This window comes from Bacillus rossius, chromosome 8 (assembly GCF_032445375.1).
Source record: "Bacillus rossius redtenbacheri isolate Brsri chromosome 8, Brsri_v3, whole genome shotgun sequence".
Lineage (NCBI taxonomy): Eukaryota > Metazoa > Arthropoda > Insecta > Phasmatodea > Bacillidae > Bacillus > Bacillus rossius.
Window position 1 is genome coordinate 42,011,758 of NC_086336.1, and position 13,281 is coordinate 42,025,038.

The 13,281-nt window shown below is 43.4% G+C and overlaps 1 protein-coding gene across 2 annotated transcripts in view; it reads left to right on the top strand.

Annotated features, from left to right (window-relative positions):
• LOC134535312 (uncharacterized) overlaps nucleotides 1-13,281 on the top strand; it is a 30,373-nt gene that overhangs the window by 15,649 nt on the left and 1,443 nt on the right. For both annotated transcript variants that reach the window (XM_063374380.1, XM_063374381.1), the window contains 2 exons: nucleotides 1,481-1,586; nucleotides 4,174-4,216. In XM_063374380.1, coding sequence (XP_063230450.1) covers nucleotides 1,481-1,586; nucleotides 4,174-4,187 — 120 coding nt within the window. In that variant the 3' untranslated portion in view covers nucleotides 4,188-4,216. The remainder of the gene's footprint in view (nucleotides 1-1,480; nucleotides 1,587-4,173; nucleotides 4,217-13,281) is intronic.

The window sequence follows — 13,281 nt, forward strand, 5'->3', positions numbered from 1 at the left end:
GAATGAAGTTGGCCTTCTATGCCGCAGACTGAAGGTACCGATCTTGAGAGCTGTTGAGTCTGAGACGAGTCATGTGTAGAGACCGGGAAAAACTTGCGGATTGATTTCGCGATAGGGTAAAATTCAAATACTGATTATAGCCTACCTACCTTGCAGCTGCTTCTGCTATTGGCTGACGGTTCATCTGGAGGACTCTGGGTTAGAGAGAGTCGCTCAGCCAAAAGAAGTATCGAATCAAGAAAAACCCAGTTGAGACGTCCCAAAAGTCAGCAGCCAACCAACAATTGGCATCTGTCCCGAGTGCGCAGTCGTAGCCAGGATTTGTGAAGGAGGGGGGTCCCATTTCAGCCACGATATAATTTTTATGAGTATTTTTTTTATTTATAATCGAATCTTGAAAAAAATGTCACACTAAAATCTCGGGCAAATAGTAAAACTTTTACAACTCCAAGGTTTGCACATAGAAGCCATTTCAAGTGATTATTTTGGTTTTTAATTTAAAAAATTAATAAATTGTTATCGAATCATTTGTCTGGTGGGTTCCGTTAAAAATGTCACGTGTACGTGAAGTTTTTACCTACGTAATATATACTTGCAGCAACACGTGTACAAAACCAGCATTAAGTATAGACTCCCTCAGACGTACAATTCCTGCCGCATTGCAATAATCCTCTTCAAATGATCTCTGCAGCCATGATGTTTTTGCTTATAAGGTTTTTAACCCCGGGAGGGAGGGGTACCCATGGACCTTCCCTATGGCCTATGGGGGGGGGGGGGGGGCGGTTGTCCTTGGTGGAGGCAAGGGCGGATCCAGAATGAGGCTCAAGTAAGGGGCCAAATAATTTTTCTATTAAATTTTAGTTTATTTAGAATTGAAATACCGAACAGTAAGTTTAGTATGGTCTTAATTATCTTACTGCTCTATTTAGCAGTGGGTTGGAAGCTGAATAATAATAATAATTTTGTAGTTCTTATTTAGTCGTGTTAATTTGATTTCTGGTTCAAAAACGTCCTATTATATATCTGTGCTTGTTGAGTAAAAGGGGTTAAGTCCAAAATCATATTTTTGAGAAAATCACAGTTGAAAATTATCAGGTTTCTTGAAGACATGTTTTTTTTAGCTTTATTAACAGCTTTAGAACTTTGGAAACTCATTAATTTTGTTAGAATCATGTCTCAAATCTCTCTACTCAATTTTAAAAGTAAATAATTCAATATCACCATGCATTAACCATTTGTGACTTAACCCCCTTTAAGAAATACGCACAGATATAGCAAGTAAAATATTACTTTAAGTAATGTTGGAAAACTATGATCAGGATAAAAAAGATTTATTCAGGGTTCGGGAAGGGGGGGGGGGGGAGATATGCCGTTATGGCCCATCCTCTGAATCCGCCAATGAGTAGAGGCTAGAGGCCATCCTGGAGGCTTGTCGGACCACCGCACGTGCGTGTGCGACTGTGCGTCTCTCCCCCCGCAGGCAGCGGCGGGCTGGGGTTGCTGCTGCTGCAGCACCGCGGAGCTCACCAGTAGCTCGGCGACCAGCCTGCTGCCCTGCAGCAGCTGCAGCAATTGGTCAGCCGAAGGTACAGTAAGGTTCCTCCATCCAGCCCCTCAAGGCCAGGGTCTGCACCCACAACACAACTGCCTGCCTTTCTGACGTGAATACGTCTTCAGAAATTGCTTTCATAGTGGGAGGCGATCCAAAAACCCAAATGATAACAAAATGGGGTGATACAGTTTGGTGTTGCAGCTACATACCTATCATCTCCTTCCAGCCCCTCAAGGCCAGGGTCTGCACCCACAACACAACTGCCTGCCTTTCTGACGTGAATACGTCTTCAGAAATTGCTTCCATAGTGGGAGGCGATCCAAAAACCCAAATGATAACAAAATGGGGTGATACAGTTTGGTGTTGCAACTACATACCTATCATCTCCTTCCAGCCCCTCAAGGCCAGGGTCTGCACCCACAACACAACTGCCTGCCTTTCTGACGTGAATACGTCTTCAGAAATTGCTTCCATAGTGGGAGGCGATCCAAAAACCCAAATGATAACAAAATGGGGTGATACAGTTTGGTGTTGCAGCTACATACCTATCATCTCCATACAAAATCTAACATGGTTTCGTGTGTTTACTTAAAGAATTTGTCATTCGTAAGTAGAATACTTAAAAAAAACGACTTAGTTCTATCAAGTAGTTAACAGAACTGAAATTAGGTGAAGAAGTTTTTTTGCATCGTTATTTATTATTAACATTCCAGCCTTACTGATGCTTGAACTACTGCATGTCTTTGCAGACTTTTCAATTGTAAGAAAAAAAGAAAAGGAACGATTCAGTATATGATTTAAAGGCGTTAAACGCACAGGACCATGCATTTTTTTTTTTGCGAAAATATTTCTGGACCAGCTGTGTGTTAAAATTTTGTAGTATTGTCAGTGTTTCGTGGTTGGCTGGGTTCATTCCAGGCACGTGTAGAGACCAGAACAGAAACATTTGAGATATTATTTTGGGGAGAGACTGGATCTTCTTACCACTATATACACTTGAACTGCGTCATAATTGGACCACAGGTAGTTTTTTACCCGCCATCGAGAAAAAGAGAACAATAAAAACATTACCAAAATTCAAATTACCCAATCGCATGCAACCCGGCGAGAAGGTAAAATGTGACAGCAGCCAATGGACAATAGAAACCCACTTATTCGTGTACAATAGTGTGGAGTTCATCCTGGCTACAGAAAGCAACGCGAATTTTTCAGGTCTCTAGACACGTGTCTGCTCGCTGTCAGCTCACCAGTCGTTGCAATCCAGTGCGGAAGCAAGCGCGCCCTGAATGAGCCCGGCCAATTCGACGAATGGCTTCTCTCGTAGACTACAGCCAATTACAAGGAAACAATAGCTGGTACGGGCGTACCTCATTGGTCATTGCTAGGGACCTGCAAAATTCGCGGTTTCTATGGCCTTCAGGATAGACTGCACATACCCCTGTACACTAGGGCAAATAACGTAAGTTCATTAGCTGCCGACTTGTAAGTCGACTCAGCTGGTTTGTCTGTGATTCGATCCTTCTTTGGTTGAGGGTTTATAACTGGTTGAGATTCGTCCAGATGAACAGTAAGCCAATAGCAAAATTATCTCAGAGGTATATGTGTTTGAATTCTAGCCTATCACCGAATGAATCCGCGAATTTTGCAGGTCTATACTCATTGCAGTCCAATGAACGTTTAGAAATTTTTTTCGCGAAATAAAACACGGCCCTATTTAAAACGCACTATAAACACTTAATATCAAACCTAAAGCACGAACGAACACATTGAGTAAATTCTAATTAGACACGTACAATGCGGGGAAAAGGTGTCGCCTGCGCCAGTTGATTGTGTCAGGGCGGGGAGGGGTGACTCTTACTACAAAAGGGAGGTCTCTGTGACACGTGAGAGTTCAAGAGGGTTATTTAATTGCTTTCTAACTATTTATCATTTTGCTTTTTTTGAATTTATTCAGTTCAGTTTTTTCCCCTTCATTTCGTTGACAAATATTTAACAGAAAGAAAATTAAATTAAAATTATTATTTTTCCTTGGAATTTATAAAAGTGTGTTTAAATTATTTATGAGAATTACTAAAGAAAATATAACTCTCCGGAAATAAACCGTAACAATCGTTTGTTGTTGTAATTTAAGCAATGCAAACCACATCAAACTTTTCACTTCACTTTATGAACAGTCGACGAAACAGTTCACGTGTAGATTACTTGTAATTAATTTTAAATCTGGCGTTTAGCTATAAAGTTTAAATATAATTATTAAAGGTTTTCATATAAATAAACTGTAATCAAATATCTATCATCAATTATATGAATCACCATAATTTTTTAGTCAATTGTAACATAACCTATTATTACTGCACTCGCCGACAGCGTAACGGGACACAGTGTAACGGAACAATGTGCGTAACTGGACACTTTTTCGTGCGTTTCGGCGTTCATCGATTTATTAGACGTCACGTCAAAAAAAATATTACAGTACAGGTGAATTTGTCACCACATTAATCACAAAAATAATACTGCAGTATTGTAAAGACAATAAAATAGCCATTCATTTCTTACGAAGTAGCAGGAAAAAAATATATTCTTCTTGCAAAAGAAAATTATCATTTTGTTTGTTTTTGCAGGTTACCAGCTGTGAACCCGACAGTGACAATACCAAAATCGAAGGTGAGGTTCAATTGCACCCACTTCAGGGACACTATGAGCCTCAGTCTAAACCCCTTCTAGTAGGGGAATCGCCCCCAGAGAGGTGTTCCTGTTAAGTAGCAAGGCTAACAAGAATGTAAAGAGCAGCTTAGTTTTATTTACAATAACAAATAATTATTATACAAACATGACAAATATCGTTACAAAAGAAATCGCAACACGTAGAAGTGAATAAGTAATTAGTACTTTCAACATTCATACAAGCGAAGTAGAATTGTCCCTAAACAAATAACAATGCAAAGAACAGGCATCTTACAACCGCCATTTACGAGTACACATGTATAATATAATAACAATTACGTAATAATGAACTGTGAGGTATCGCCGCAGCGGGAAAGGATTACAGTTCAATTCACGAGCGGGCCAATACATGAGACAATTCACACAACAAGCAAAGATATACAGTTAAATCAAATGGCGTCGAGCGTCAAATTACGTCCCGCGCAGGGAACAGCTAGGTCGAAAGATGAAACCTCCGAAATTATTTAATAATTTTCATAAAGCTGAATTGACTCCACCACAAAATTTATGTGCGCACACAAACGTTAAGGTTACATGCCGTCGTCGCCGGGAGGGCGGAAAGACGCCGAGAAAGAAAACTTCGAACAGCAGCCAGCAATTTAACTAAAAATTTACGAGGCAAAACACGCACGACCCGCCGCGTGAAGCACATAGTACACTAAGGCAAGGTAAAAACAAGACGTACCCAGTAAAATGAGCAAGGGTCATGGTTGGCGAGGGGAAAACAGGAAATTTAACCGAACTTTAGCCTAGACATAATTTTGCCAGGTGGCAGCCGAAACGGTGAATTTGAACAACAGAAACAAGAAAAGGGCAAAGGTAAATTACATGAGTAGGGCACGGCCACCGCGTCCCAAAACGAACTGACGTCTCAGTCTATGCCAACCATACCTTCAGGGGGAAACAGACCAAGCTGCTCGAGCCGCGTCCCGACGACGACCTCCCGAGGAAAGCCAAGCGGCCTTCTTTATACCAAGCGAACAAGTGGCGCTAGTGTCGCCCGCCGCCAAGGGGAAAGGGAAGAGGGGAAAAAAGGGGGGGAGAAAGACAGTCACAGCGAAGGCATGAAGGGGGGTGAAGGGGAGAGAGGCCGTATGCACGGGCAGCGCTGGCTGCTCGGTGCAACTCCCCACCCCTATACTGCTGTTACTCAGAGCCAAGGAACATGTTTCCAGTTTACAAAAAAAAAGGGCTTCTTCTCAGTGGATGAGAGGTCTTCTGTCTTCAGCCGCGGAGAGTAAGTCGCGACGCAGGAACAGACGATGAGGGCGGAGCTGCAGCCACGCCTTGAGACGAGGCGGACGGCCACCCGCACCTCAGCGCAGCACGGCGGGAGTCGGGTCGCCCAGACAGTCAAGCACAGGAACGATGAATTGTCTCCGGGAAGGATGCCGGCACGGCCTCTCTGCGAAGCGTCACATCGCGAGCTGTCTCCTCCTTTCGACAGGATGTGTCGGTCAGGGAGAAACCGGCTCGAGCGGAAGACGTTATTAGAAGAAAGGCTGAAATACAGTCTCAGTCATCGGGTCAGCAACGCTCGCTCGTACTAGGCAGCAGCAGCACGGTGGAGTCGACTGCAAGAGTCGTTGACGAGAGTGGTCTCAACCAAGGCTGGCCAAGCCTCGGGAGACCACTCATAGCAGCCCAAACGGAGAAGAACGATGAATTCAGCAGGCAAGGTCGTGGCTCTGAGCAGGCAGTCAGAGGCGAGACGTGGGGGGGGGGGGGGGGGGGGGGGGCGAAGACGAATGAGAGGCGACGATCTCGATGACGGAGCAGGCAAACAGCGGAGAAGCGGTGTCGACGATGCGAGGCCCGTGCACAGCCAAGGAAGCGGTGCCAAGGGAGAGGGGGCGGCGCGTCGGCTGAAAAACAAACTTCACCGGCGGCAAAACCATACCAATACGCCAACACACAAACACGAGACATCTGCCAGCCTAATCACTCAAATATAATGTGCCAAGGCGAAAGAATACCAATGATAATAATGACTCGCTAAAAATAGATAGAGAGTATATGGCCGCCAAGCAAACGACAAATAATCTACCCTAACAAAAAAAAAAAAAAAAACTAAGGCACAAATCTCTTAATTTGACTAACATGAGCTTTTCTAAACCTAGACTTACGTTTCAAGTCCTGGAGGAGGACCGTGTTACTTGACAATATTTTAACAATAGTAAACGGCCCTTGAAAGGGCGGAAGCAATTTACTGTTAATTTTGTCCTTTAAGGAGGGCAAGAGAAATGACCTGCAAAGAACAGACTCGCCCATCTTAAAAGTGTGAGGGTTTCTGTTTTGATTATATCTATCAATCACAGCATCGCGCGCCTTCGTCAAGTTACAAGAGACGTCTTCAAGAACACGTTCAAGTTTAGAAGCATCTAAACTACAGTCCAGCGGCGGCAGTCCCCACTGGTTCAACAAGGGATGAGACAGCTCCCTCCCCAGGAAAGGGACTGAAGGGGGAAAACCCGTCGCAGAATGAAAGGCGGAATTTAATCCCACATTAATAAATTCTAGGTCTTCATCCCACACAGTTTGATCCGTGCGGTAAAAGGAAGTCAAAACAGCCTTTAAAACCTTATTCACTCTTTCCGATTGGTTACCCTGCGGAAAATAAGGGGTACTGAATACAGGCCTAATCGCCCACTCAAAACACATATCCTTATAAGTGGAGGATTTGAAATAAGCTGCGTTATCCGAAACTAGGATACAAGGAGGTCCGAATATTTTCCAAACATGCTCCTTAAGAGCCTTAACAATAGAGACCGATTTCATGTTCTTAAGTGGCAACAAAACAACAAATTTAGTAAAAATGTCTAAGACGACAAGCAAACATATGTTTCCCTTGCGAGATCTTGTAAGCGGACCAAATATATCGATATGCACCACGTGCCAGGGCGCTACCGGCGCATCGGCACTATAGAGCCCGACTCTAGAGTTTTGAGGGGGCTTCGAGATTTGACAATCCAGACAGGATTTAACAAAGTCGCGCGTATCCTTGCGCAAATCCGGCCAATACAAATGTCCAGCAATCCGGCGATAGGTTTTTTCTATGCCGAGATGCCCGCCGACAAGAGAAGCATGAAAATAGGTAAGAACCATGTTTCGAAGAACAACAGGCACAACAACCTTACGGGCTCGACCCGAGTTACCCACAAAATAAATAAGGCCCTGTTCTTCCACATACGGCATTGATTTAGAACCACGTAATTCTTTACGTATTTGATTACAAAACGCGTCATCGCGTTGCGACTGTTGAATGTTTACATAAGATTCAGGAAAAACTTTGCATACTGATAAAAACTCAACGGGTTCAGGAAGAGGCTGCCGATCGCAATCAAACTCTTCAGAACAGAACATACGCGACAGGGTGTCGGCAACCACATTGTCCGTACCTTTAATGTGATGAATCACAAAACGGAAGCGTGAAAGTCTAAGTATCCAACGGCCTAGCTTTCCCAGCTGGTTAGGGTGATTGCATAACCACGATAACGCCCTGTTATCCGTAAAAAGATCAAATTGAGAAGAATCTAAGTAAGATTCAAATTTTTCCAGACCAAAAAGAACAGCTAAGACTTCTTTTTCATACGTCCCAAGACGTCGTTCTGATTCTAGCAAAGTTCGACTTGCGTAAGCAATAGGTCGAATCTTACCGTCCTCCATATGTCCTAGAACGGCTCCCAGGGCAATGGAAGAGGCGTCGACTTGCACAGCGAAGCGTCGATCAAAGTCCGGAAGGGTCAAAATAGGAGGAGAGGCCATACAAGATTTCAGCGTGGTAAAGGCTAGTTCCTGCTCCTCTCCCCAGACAAAGGGTACGTTTTTTTTACGCAAGGAATTCAAAGGCGCGCTAAGGCTCGCGAATTCAGGAATGAATCTCGAGAAATAGCCTAACACTCCCAAAAAACGCTGAACACCCTTTAGATTTTTAGGGCGCGGGAAATCCACAATGGGTTCAATTTTCTCAGGATCCATTATTAAACTGCCTTCAGATATGATATAACCCAAAAACTTCACAAAAGATTTACCCAACGAAATTTTGTCAGGATTCACAGTCAATTTAACGGCTCGAAGGCGGGTCAGGACTTCCTTCAAATGTTCCAAATGATCTTCAAAAGAATGGCTATAAATTATAATATCATCTATGTAATTAAACACGTATTTGAATTTTAGGTCATGAAGTACATGTTCCAAAACACGGCTAAGCGCCTGACTTCCGAAGCTAACGCCCATAGGAATTCTGTTAAATTGAAAATGTCCAAAAGGCGTGGAAAAGGCAGTATACTTCCGACATTGCGGGTCCAAATAACATTGGTGAAAACTGTGATTTAAATCTAAAACAGAAAATATTTTGGCTTTACCTAAGTGCTGCAACGCACTTTCTACTGTCGGCAGAGGCCACACATCGTCAATGATTTTGTCATTTAGGGGTTTAAAATTATGCACTAAACGCCAATCTTTGCCATTCTTTTTACTTACTAGAAAGGTGGGGGTACTGTACGGAGATTGAGAAGGGGTGATAACCTCTTCCGCGAGGAGTCTCTGTATGATGTCTCGCATGACTTGCATTTTAGGCGGCGATACCTTATGGTATTTGCTAGATACAGGAATCTCGTCCTTAAGATGGAATCTATAAGGCAGGACGTCGCAATTTCCTACCTTACGCGTGAGTACATCAGGAAACAACTTGACCACATCAGCAAGCGCTCTTTCACGATCGCTACCCGACCCTGAGTCGTCACATCTCAATATGATAGGGGCTCGATACTCGTGTCTTAACAAAATCTTGCTGTCAGGGGCAAAGGCAAAACGTAACTCGTGTCTATGCACATCAACGACACAACGTGAATGACTCAGAAAATCCAAACCTAAAATAATACTAGGCGCGAGGCCGGGCACAACACTGAACACCCAGTCCCACGAAAAACCCTTAATTTTGAAATGTAATACGACGGATTTAGTAGCGCGCATGCTCTCTCCATTAGCTACGCAAAACACAGCCGCAGCATCAGTAGTGACACGTCGCAGCAAATGAGGAAATTTTTCCGCCAGGGAATTGAACAACTCCTCGCTGATAACAGATCGAGTAGCGCCTGTGTCAACAAGGGAAGGAAAGAAATAATTTTGAACCTTGATAGGAACAAAATGTAAATACTGTGGACGGAAGGATTTACGGAATAGTCGACGAAGTCGCCCTCTCTTACGGCCCGTCACTGCCCGTTTCCCGGGCAGTCACTACGGTAATGACCGGTGAGCTGACATCGAAAACATTTACGATCGCCGATGTTCAAGCGAGGATCGCCACATTGAGCGGTAGAATGCCCAAAGGCACAACAGTTCGCACATCGCAACGCTAACCGCTCGATACCGGCATTGGCCTGCCGCGCCGGAGAGTTCAAGGTCGAGTCAGCGACCCGTGCGCTCGGAACAGCTGTCTGTCCGGGCGTTCTCAAATTCATAGGCGGCGTAAATTGCCGGAGCTGGGTTACCCTAGACTGCGCGCCAGAGGCGCGCGGCTGCCCACCGCGGTCTGAGCCGCTAGTTGCCTCAGTCATCCCTATCGGTCTACCCAGACCAGGCTCGTGCAACTCGGGCGGAATCACCGCCCCGCTTCCATGCGACACGTCAAGCCTGTTTACCACCTCGACAATAGGTTCCCCCGACAAAACATGAGCCGACTCACGCGACCTGGCCCTGGCAAACTGAGGCTCCTTGAAGCCTACTTGCGGAAATTCAGTCTGATATTTATCTATGGCGTTAAGGCGGCTCTCAACCTCACCACCCCAGATGCGTAGGCTCTCTAGAGTGGTAGGAGGAGTTAACATAGCACAATGCTGCAGTACTCTAGGTGAAAAATTATCCAAAATTAGCTGTACAAATTCAGACTCCGGAATGCCTAACTCCAGGGCATCCGCATAACTAGTAACTGAAGTGACGAACTGCGCAATGGATTCCCCCGGTCTTTGAAATCTAAACACCAGCTCACGTTTGCAAGCGTCAAGAACCCTAGGCGGACACACAGAGCGGACTAGAGCCTTCTTAAAAGTCGGAAAATCCGATCCCTGCAAAATAGCCTGCGTAAGCGTGGTCACAAAGATACCGGTACACTTGCTTAAGAGTGCCTTCATAAAGGCTTCTTGCGGGACCAGACTGAGTTTATTAAGTCTATCAGCGGCGATCAAAAAATCAAGGACGCATCTAGGCTCGCTCCCACCCAGGATAAGAAGAGACTTGAGCGTAGAAAAGAACAGTTTTTGATTAAATGAGGACGAAGGCTGACTCACGTCCGGTGGAGACTGCCGCGGCTGGTCTCCAGGTGGCGAGGCACTGGACTCTCGCACGAACTGTACCAGACGGGACCGCATAGAGACCACTGTTTCCCCGGGCGCAACCGTGAGCCCGTTCTCCTCCATATGAAGAGCCAGGTCCTCACGGTGCAGCTGGTATATCCATGACACTCCGACGGTAGTACCCATGGTCATGAAAACAAACAAACAGAAACACTGACACTCTGAGACGAAGCAGAGTAGCGCAGACTTGCACCCACTTCAGGGACACTATGAGCCTCAGTCTAAACCCCTTCTAGTAGGGGAATCGCCCCCAGAGAGGTGTTCCTGTTAAGTAGCAAGGCTAACAAGAATGTAAAGAGCAGCTAAGTTTTATTTACAATAACAAATAATTATTATACAAACATGACAAATATCGTTACAAAAGAAATCGCAACACGTAGAAGTGAATAAGTAATTAGTACTTTCAACATTCATACAAGCGAAGTAGAATTGTCCCTAAACAAATAACAATGCAAAGAACAGGCATCTTACAACCGCCATTTACGAGTACACATGTATAATATAATAACAATTACGTAATAATGAACTGTGAGGTATCGCCGCAGCGGGAAAGGATTACAGTTCAATTCACGAGCGGGCCAATACATGAGACAATTCACACAACAAGCAAAGATATACAGTTAAATCAAATGGCGTCGAGCGTCAAATTACGTCCCGCGCAGGGAACAGCTAGGTCGAAAGATGAAACCTCCGAAATTATTTAATAATTTTCATAAAGCTGAATTGACTCCACCACAAAATTTATGTGCGCACACAAACGTTAAGGTTACATGCCGTCGTCGCCGGGAGGGCGGAAAGACGCCGAGAAAGAAAACTTCGAACAGCAGCCAGCAATTTAACTAAAAATTTACGAGGCAAAACACGCACGACCCGCCGCGTGAAGCACATAGTACACTAAGGCAAGGTAAAAACAAGACGTACCCAGTAAAATGAGCAAGGGTCATGGTTGGCGAGGGGAAAACAGGAAATTTAACCGAACTTTAGCCTAGACATAATTTTGCCAGGTGGCAGCCGAAACGGTGAATTTGAACAACAGAAACAAGAAAAGGGCAAAGGTAAATTACATGAGTAGGGCACGGCCACCGCGTCCCAAAACGAACTGACGTCTCAGTCTATGCCAACCATACCTTCAGGGGGAAACAGACCAAGCTGCTCGAGCCGCGTCCCGACGACGACCTCCCGAGGAAAGCCAAGCGGCCTTCTTTATACCAAGCGAACAAGTGGCGCTAGTGTCGCCCGCCGCCAAGGGGAAAGGGAAGAGGGGAAAAAAGGGGGGGAGAAAGACAGTCACAGCGAAGGCATGTAGGGGGGTGAAGGGGAGAGAGGCCGTATGCACGGGCAGCGCTGGCTGCTCGGTGCACAATGATGTACAAATTATAAAACTCACATAATTTCTAAGTTGTTATAAGCAGAAGAAAACTATCTTTTTTTTTTTAACCAAGCCAGACTAAAAAAAAATATGTATTTATTTTGGTGAAAGAGTGTAAATCAGCGCATGTTTCAAATACGTAAGTACACAAGTATGTATAGTTCACATGTGTGTGTGTGTTATCATGTTGATGAAAGAATTTCGTGACAAGACAAGGCTGGAAGACTGCTCTGCATCTCGGGTTAAGTCAAGCAAAATAAAAAATTTTACAGTAACAAAATTTTTTTTAAGTCAATTATCTTTCGAACAGGGACCATTAATTGAAATGATGCTGGCGTTAGACGTATTATGTATGTAGTGAAACTCCAGACTACGGATGTGAATGTTTACAGCAAAGATAGGGTTCTTTTTTAGTTTAAAGAAATGCCTCGTCACTAAAATTTAACAAAAAAAAATCCTATTACACACAATAAGACCATGTTTCACAATGTTTTCAATCCCACACCCAGGAAAAAACTTAAGCGTACAATGGAAAGTCAAGAAATTGTGTTCAGATAATCAAAGACCCATGATCTGTATTTTTGACTTGTGACATCTCTTGTTTAGGACGTTCATGAAACAGATATCTACTTTAATGTTTTTTTTTTATTTTATCATATAAATTTTTTGAAGTTATACTTTAGGCGCGTTATTAAACAAATAACGACAGTGAATTTTTACGATTTGCGTGCACCATTCAACGGTATTTTCACAGGATATAAAAAAAAAAAAGGTGCATACAAAATAAAAGCTACACACAAAGAAAAATTATAATTGTGCTTTTAAATCTTATATTTTAGTGATTGATATTGCATACTGGTCCATATCACTAAAAGCATTTATTTAGCCCTAAATAATATTGTTTTCATTTCTTTTATTTTTTTTAAGGAAGAGGAACTGAACTAGATAATTACCTAACTATGAAACAAAATATCAGTGTACATTAACATGTCCATATTAACATGTCTACAAACAGCATGATGTGTATATTGTCATGACAGATTTCTTTTACTAAGAAGCTATAAAAATTTTATTTACAGATAACTTAATCACTTTTAATAATGCATTAGGCCCTATTTTTGCAATAATTATGTGAACTGGATGGTTTACTTTACTTAGTGTAACTGAGTATCTCCTGGTTTCAAATTTAGCCATAGTCACTAAATTGTAATATTAGGCTACTCCTAATTTTTTGTAGTTTTCAAATAATTATAAGAATGGCAATGTCTGAAATGTTGTATTTT